The sequence below is a fragment of the Antrostomus carolinensis genome, unplaced genomic scaffold, assembly GCF_000700745.2.
Source record: "Antrostomus carolinensis isolate BGI_N321 unplaced genomic scaffold, ASM70074v2 scaffold46130, whole genome shotgun sequence".
Classification (NCBI taxonomy): Eukaryota; Metazoa; Chordata; class Aves; order Caprimulgiformes; family Caprimulgidae; genus Antrostomus; species Antrostomus carolinensis.
The window spans coordinates 191-8,537 of NW_010287513.1; the positions used below are offsets into that span (position 1 = coordinate 191).

The 8,347-nt window shown below is 41.9% G+C and overlaps 1 protein-coding gene across 1 annotated transcript in view; it reads left to right on the plus strand.

Annotated features, from left to right (window-relative positions):
- Positions 1 to 637: 637 nt before the first annotated feature.
- CLRN3 (clarin 3) overlaps positions 638 to 8,347 on the plus strand; it is a 10,505-nt gene continuing 2,795 nt past the window's right edge. The window contains exons 1-2 of the mRNA XM_010163001.1: positions 638 to 866; positions 7,760 to 7,939. Coding sequence (XP_010161303.1) covers positions 638 to 866; positions 7,760 to 7,939 — 409 coding nt within the window. The remainder of the gene's footprint in view (positions 867 to 7,759; positions 7,940 to 8,347) is intronic.

Consider the following 8,347-nt stretch of genomic DNA (forward strand, 5'->3'; position numbering starts at 1 on the left):
AAATATATGAAGTTTAATTAAGAATTATAGTTCTTCCTTAAAAAATGATCTATTGACAGTAGGTAGAATCTCCTTACCCCTCCAAAAGCCAAGACCAGACCAGTGATTTCACAAAGAGCATAAAGGATTTAGGAGAGGTTTCAAAAGAGATAGTTGGGTAGTTGTTAGGCAAGCAGGGAATTTGAACAGAGAAGGAACATTTTACTGCTCCTCACCATAACACATTAAATACAGATTTAGTAAAAAAAAATTCTTTCCAGTCTGGTTATCAGCTTTCCAAGAGAAAAAGCAAGAATAGGCCAAAAACTTTTGTCATGGAGTAAAAACTCTCCTGGACAGCATCGAGAGGAACGGGTGACAGACTGGAGAAGACATCTCCAGAACCATGGGCTGAAAAGCTTGGGTTCACCAAGACAGTCATAAATCACCTGCCAATGATTCTGCCCAGCCTTTGCCAGGCTGGTTTTGTTGTAACTATGGTACCAGACCAAAGTTCAACTTATTTTACATTTTTATTACCACTGCTGTTAGCTTAAAGTTTACCAGAGTGAGAAGGAGGAAACAACCTCATGAGAAGCAAGACGAAATAGAAGAAAATACCCTGAACCGGTGGGAAAAAACCCTCTCATCTGACAAAATGCCATCCACAAAGAAAACAGTCATGTTTGCCTCGGCTTTTTTAACCTGTGTTTGCTCTTTTGTGCTGATTTGCGTTGTGCTGGGGACCCAGCGCTGGATGAGCAGTGAGGTTCGTTTCTCCAGCACCAACTCCAGCGTCACGGTGAGCCTCACCTACGGGCTTTTCGTCGGTACCTGCGAACAGTTTGTTGATGCAGGACTTCAGGTTTCAGAGAAGGTTTTCCAAGGTGAGTGGTATTACACCTGGAAATGGATAGTGTCTTCTTGCTCGTGCAGGTGATGGATGTAGGAACCGCGTCTCATTCTTGTTTCGTCTGTGACTGTGATGCTTTAAGTGAAAATTAAGAATATCTGTAAATCAGTTTGGGGATTTAAGTAATATAAAAAATAATCTGCAGCGTTTTTAACCATTAACAACTTCTGCTGCTGGCAGGGGGGTTGGAACTAGATGATCTTTAAGGTCCCTTCCAACCCAAACCATTCTATGATTCTAATTACCTGTGATCTTAGCCTACACCTTGGAACAGAGAAAAATACAAAATAGGAACTTGATGTAAAATTTATTTTAATTTTCGCAAGCTTTCAGTGAGGAACAGAAAAGCAACATTAAATTACCAATTTATTAAAGGATTGCAAACCCAATTCACTTTCCAGGATTATTTTGATTTTATTTTATTAAGTTAAATCAATTGGTTGATTAAAACATTTTGCCAGCTGCTACCAAATTAACATCATTTTTATAGAAGAAGGTTTTATGAGGCTGATGGAGGGAAAAGAACAAAACAGGTAAAATAATAATTTAGATAGTTATGGTGTTTCTGCCTGTGCTGTACCTGCACATTAATGACAATATTCTGTTTATTTCTTCCTTTGAAGCCACACCATTCCATTTTTAAGTGCTATTTTCAAACTCAACCATTTGGATAGTATTTTCAAGCCTTATGCTTGCTTATGTTTGGGGTTTTTTTTTTTTTGTTGTTTGGGGGGTTTTTTGTTGTTGTTGTTTTTCTTGGGGTTTTTTTTTGGTTTTGGGGTTGTTTTTTTTTTTAATACTGGACTATGAAGTATGGATTATAAAATAACTTGTCATCTTTTATAAGGCCCTTCTTCCCCCACCCAGTATGAGGTTTTCATGTGACACCTTGTCATCGTGACTTCCCAAAAAAAACTCTGAGTTGAACTTTGGAAACAAGGTTATCATAATAACATTTCAGAATGTAATTCAAATTAAACTATATATTGTGATATCCAACAGATCTTACTTTTTGTGCATCTGCAGTACTTGGCATTTATCATAGAATCATAGAATGGTTTGGGTTGGAAGGGACCTTAAAGATCATCTAGTTATCCTTAATTTTAGAATTATTACAGCAAAAAAAAAAAAAAAAAAAAAAAAAAAAAAAAAAGGTAAAAAAATGGTTAAATAATTAAGGAGGACAGAAAAACTGAGAGAAAAGGGAGAAGAGATGCTACATGGGAATAAAACAAAGTTTAAAAGCAAGGGGAAGAGCAGAAGGGGTTTTACCTAGAGCAGTCTCAGAGAAAGTTAAGACAAGCATGAAAAATCCTAATATGAAAGCAAAACATGAGCAAAAGCAAACCAGAAACAAGAAATTACGCATACCAAGGACAAACCACAGGCTCAGTACTGATTTCACATGGTTCAGCAAAGATTTACTGAACTCTATGCACGAGTAGCTCTACTGATGTGAAGAAAAGCATTCACAAAGCCCAAAGGTAGATAAGCCTGAAAGCTGTTGCAAGGGTCAAGGATTTGCATTGATTTTATGCTTCTTGTGTAAAAGTCCACAGCAATAATGCTGATATACATGTGTGAAAATGGAAATAAAAAAAATCATCAAAAGAAACCTAGCAAAAAATTTGGAAGAGTGGGTCAAACAATTTTGAAACATGACATGTACTTTAAGAGCTTTCTTGGAACGCTGTTGTACAATGTCTCATCACAGAGAAGCCACCAAGGCAGAGCACCAAGGTGGCACCAAGCCACCAAGGAGCCTCCAGATGTTTCCAATCCATTAGCTCTTTCCCACCTTGATTTACTACAGAAATTGTATCAAATTGTACAAACAGGCACCCAAATTACTACCCTGGCAAAGCCCTACCACGCAAACCAGTTCCCAGTAGAACGATTATATTGGTATGAGAAACCTGAACACAGCAGTGCTCCCAGCAAAGCACAGAATTACACAACAACTACAAAATCCTACGTCATTCTAAGCAGTTTATTTACACTCATATCAGAAAAATCAAAGCAATTTTTATAAGAGTAGATATAAATTTATAAAAATAGTTTATATATGATTATATCTCCCCATGCCAGTTGGCTCAAGCCCCAAACCTTGCACCATGCAGGCAGATTCTTGTTGATTTTAATAGGGCTTGGTGTGAAACTGGGAGTCCACCCATGGAGAGCTGACTGCAGGGCAGGAACCCAGGGCAGGTGTCTTGTCTTTGCACAGCAGCTAACACAGCCCCATCCCAGGGCCTGAGTGCTACCAACATAGGGATTTTAGTTCCAATTAATGATGAGCAGTCACAGAACACTTGCATCAGTAAAGGATTTCAGTTCTTAGCATGGTCTACGTGCATTTTGTTGTCGCTGGTGGTGATTTCCCCCCTACCAGTTGTAGTTTTTTGTGCTTATCATTTACAAAATGTCACAGAATCCCAGAATTGCCTCGATTGGAAAAGCCCTTTAAGATCATCAAGTCCAACCATGAACCAGACACTGACAAGTCCCCTATGACTAACCCATGTCCCTCAGCACTGTGTCTACACGACTCTTCAATCCCTCCAGTGATGGGGACTCCACCACTGCCCTGGGCAACCCCTTCCAATGCCTCAGAACTCTTTCAGTCATCTCAGTTCTCACATTTAAGCCATTTAGGGATGAACAAAGTGAGGGAACTCCAGGAGTTACTAGTTGCCTTCAACAGCTGCTGAAAGTCATGCTTGACGAATAGTCTGAATACAGATTTGCCCACATCCCTCGTGAGTTCAGTTGGGCATATATCCAAGATGAAATTAACTGATTTAAAATTAATTCTTAGGCTCTATACCAGGTATGATTGTCATATTTTATATTAAGCATGATTCTATACATTCTTGAAATATAAATACTTGACAGATTTACATATATACTATTTTTTAAACTTAAATAATCGGGTTCTCCTAAGACAGTAGCTGCCTTTTGTTCGACCATATCCTAAAGTAAATGGATTGTCTGTTCTATGGAGAAATGAAATGCTGTGGTTTCATTTCAGACAACAGTAAATAGAGTTATAAGCATCCTTTTAAATCACAGCCTGATCTGTTCCTCAGCAGGTGTAGCATGGCTGAGGTCTCTGCTGTGAACCCCAAGTGTGTTTCTCAAATGGTATTTACATATTTGGGTGTGAGAAAAGGAGAATGGAAATCACGAAAGAGTAAATTAAAGATGAAAGCTTGGGGATACAGAGTACTCGTTCACAACAGCCTGGGTTGGCTTTTAGTAATCATAGAATCAGGGACAGGTCTAGGTTGGAAGGGACCTTAAAGCTCATCCAGTTCCACCCCCCTGCCATCAGCAGGGACCCCTTCCACTAGACCAGGTTGCTCAAAGCCTCATCCAGCCTGGCCTTCAACACTTCCAGGGAGGAGCAGCCACAGCTTCTCTGGCCAACCTGGGACACTGGCTCACCACCCTCACAGTGAAGAATTTCTTCCTCACATCTCATCTCCATCTCTCCTCTGCCACTTTCAAGCCATCACCCCTTGTTCTCTCACTCCCTGCCCTTGGCCAAAGTCCCTCCCCAGCCTTCCTGGAGCCCCTTCAGGTACGGGGAGGCCACTAGAAGGTCTCCCTGGAGCCTTCTCTTCTCCAGGCTGAACAGCCCCAGCTCTCTCAGCCTGTCCTCACAGCAGAGCTGCTCCAGCCCTCACATCATCCTCGTGGCCTCCTCTGCACTGGCTCCAGTAGGTCCATGTCCTTGTGCTGTTGGTGGCCCCAGCACTGGAGGCAGCACTGCAGGTGGGGTGTCAGGAGAGCGGAGCAGAGGGGCAGAATCCCCTCCCTCCACCTGCTGCCCACGCTGCTCTGGGTGCAGCCCAGGACACGGTTATTGGCCTCTGTGCTGCCAGCGCACGTTGCCGGCTCATGTTCAGCTTCTCATCCCCCAGCACCCCCAAGTGCTTCTCCTCAGGGCTGGCGTCAAGGTTTCCATGAGTGTACAGAGCATGAACTGCCTGCTCGGGGTAGCCTCTCTGACAGGATGCCATGAACAACCTTAACAGAGCAATAAATCAATACGGCTACTTCAGAGGTGCTGAGGATCATAGAATGGTTTGGGTTGGAAGGGACCTTGAGCAGAATGATCTGGCAGAATGCAGAAGTTACTTAATAAGTTCAGTCTTTAGAGTCTTCAGTGACTGTTTTAATGATTTGGCTGAGAACAGAACAACCTCTCTCTCTCTCTGACAGTCTGCAAAGAACTTGTTTACAGCTTTGCTTGTTTCCAGGTCAAACGTAAAAATTGTGAGCAAGGTGCAGGAAGAGGCACACCCAGACAATCCTGTAAAGTCAGGATTTGGCTGACTTCTGGCAACCAGCAAGGCCAGCAGCACACGAGGAAGTCTTTGGAATTTGTTATAACAGGGAGGAATCCATTAACTTTCTAACTTTTGAAATAGGTGACAAATGCTTGAAGATTGGTGGAACTTCATTAATGTCATCAATAGTTTCCAGGTGTGCTATGGGATCTCCTGACAAGCAGAAAGCTAGGTTGAACTTTGGTTTTGGGTTTTTTTGTTTGTTTGTTTGTTTTTCCTAAATGTACAATTTATTGTGTCATAAGTGATCAGAGACCTCATAAAACCTGCCAGATGACCACTGCTTAGAAAAGATCTCCAGGCTGGCAGCTGGACATCAGTCACAGTCAGGTCAGTAAAAGTTTGGGAAATTCAATTTGAGCATACAAGAGTTAAAGAGTAAAAAAACCAAGATAGTGGAAGCTAAGGAGAGAGCTTGCAGAGGCAAAACCCTCTGCTTTCATTGTGGAATTAGGTTATTTTACACTCTTGCAGTGTAAAATATTTTTATTTTTACACTTACTTGCAGAGGTTACCCAGCTGTGGGTTATTCTCAGTTCCATTTGAGTAGATCAGCTCCTATCAATTCCTTCCATTTGCACAGACTGCTTCATTTAGGAAAAAAAAAAGATCTGCCACTACAAGAACAGCATTTTATTCCAAACCTTTAGTCTTGTGCTGTTGGTGCAGGGATGCTTCCACCAGTGGAGTCTGACACAATTATCTCCCCTAAACCACGGATCACTCCCAGAGATAAACAAGCTCAATTAGGGGTTGCAATAGGTGGAGCCAGTCAATTCTGGAGATGTTCCAAATCATAAAATTAAGTGAGGTTGCTAGAGAGAAATTACACCAACCTGTCTGATTCAGCACCAGACTTATTTCCTGCAGTAGGCAAAGCCCAAGCAGTGAGGCTGCTTCAGCCTGAGTGCTGGGTACGGCCAGTGTGTGCTCACTTCCATTTCAGTGAGTGATGCCTCCTGAATGCCTGTCCTTCCTATTCTTCTAGGAGAACTGCTTAAATTTACATCTGATTTCCATAACACATCCTTACCTGCCCTTTCCTCCAACAGAAATTAACTTCTCCCAGGAATATTATATAAAATGAGAAAGAAGCTCTCCATTTATTTCCAATACCTCTTCTTTTCGTTATGTGTTTATTTTCTTTTTATGGGCTTTTTACTATTTTTTTTCCTGCTTAGATTTCTCCAATTTATGCACTGAGTACTCTGCCATAATAGCTTTGTATTAGAAGTGGCATAGAAAGGAAGTTTTCCTGCAGATGCCTGTCTATCAACAACACATATTTGAACAGAGCTTGAAAACATTCTTATCCATTTGTTATAGGGAATGTTACAGTTGCCTTTTCAATATTGAAAAGAGGAAAAATAATATATTTTAACACAGCTATACTGCAGTTACACTTGGAGTATATTGCACTCACATTTGTATCTCTCCTTACCAGCAAGATATCAAAAAACTAACAAATACAACCCAATAAAATTGATTACAGTCCTGGAGGAGTTGGCTGTATCCAGCCACGCATATAGCTACAGAAACTACACCAGACAACAAACTACGTGTATCAGTTGGAGCAAAAAGAGGTGGCAGGATGCTTGATGTGACAATGCATGTCTTCTTGACATGTGGCCTGAGGAGTGGAGACCCTGAGAGCCCAAGGACAGGGCTAAACTGGTAGCTTGGAGCTCGCATTCATCCTCTTGGCATGTCCAGGGCCACCAGCACTCTACATGCCCAGTCCTCCTGGTGAAAACAAAGCAGGAGATGCTCCTTTCTTTTAAAAGAAGGGAGCAAGTGCTGTCTCCATCTCCACCAGTTTGGTTTTTTTTCTGCAGGATGTGGCAAGAAGCAGATCTAACCAGGGTATGAACACCAACCCAACCATGCCTCATCTCTCCATGAATGACCGTGTTCAGTTACATTTGTCCTGCAAATGCATTTGACCCACCCATGCTAATGGCTTTACTGGACTTTTAGAAGTTGTTCCTCTTATCAGATTTCTTTTTTATAAATATTCCATATTATACTATATAAATAATAAATATTTATATAAAGGGGGCTGCTGTTCTGTTAAAAGGGAATAATCTACAATTGGAGTCAAGTTTTAAAGCGGGCATCTGTAGAAGTTGCCAGACATCTCAAGAACGATGGGCAGAGTAAAACCTACTTTTCTGATCTGATTTAGGCATAAAATTTCTGTCTGGCCTTGTCAAGAGGAAATATTTACAGAAATATTAAGGAAGAGAAGTTTATTGCCCAAGCTGATGTCCAGGAAGTTTGTGTGCCTGCAGGATTAGCAGACATCCCTACTGTTCCTTCACCCCATTTTGGATTTGAGTTCATGTGCTGTATCCAAACCTACCATTCCTTCCACATTCTGATCCTTGCATATCAGCCAAATCTCTGGTTAATAGCTTTTAATTAGAACCATGTCAATAAGTGATAAGGTGGTCTGAGCCCACCGGACTGTGTTGGGAAGGTTGATGATCAATGCTGAGCCGCTGTATTTCAGTTGCAGATAACCTGAGCAGCACCGAGGCAAAAAGCACAATCACTGCAATTATTGTCATTCTGGTTCTGAGTTTACTGAGCTCCCTCCTGAGTTCTGGATTTACCTGCACTAATGCTGTCAGCAATCCCTACCAGACGTTTCTGGGACCCATCGGAGTCTACACCTGGAATTCCTTATGCGGTGAGTACCACGTCCCATGCTGACCACTCTCTGCCCACCATGGGAATAAATACTGTATTCTCATCCGTTCCAAGATTAAGAAATATATCAATATAAAAGGAAACACTTGGAAAAGTAATCTCTTCTCTTGGGTTTGGTGGTGCATTACAAAGAGTGTGGCCAGCAGGTCGAGGGAGGTTCTCCTCCTTTGCTCTGCCCTGGTGAGGCCACACATCTGGAGTGTTGTGTCCAGTTCTGGGCTCCCCAGGTCAAGAGAGACAGGGATCTTCTGGAGAGAGTCCAGTACAGGACCACAAAGGTGATGAGGGGCCTGGAACATCTCCCATATGAGGAGAGGCTGAGAGAGCTGGGACTGTTCAGCCTGGAGAAGAGCAGCCTGAGAGGGGATCTGATCAATGTCTATAAATA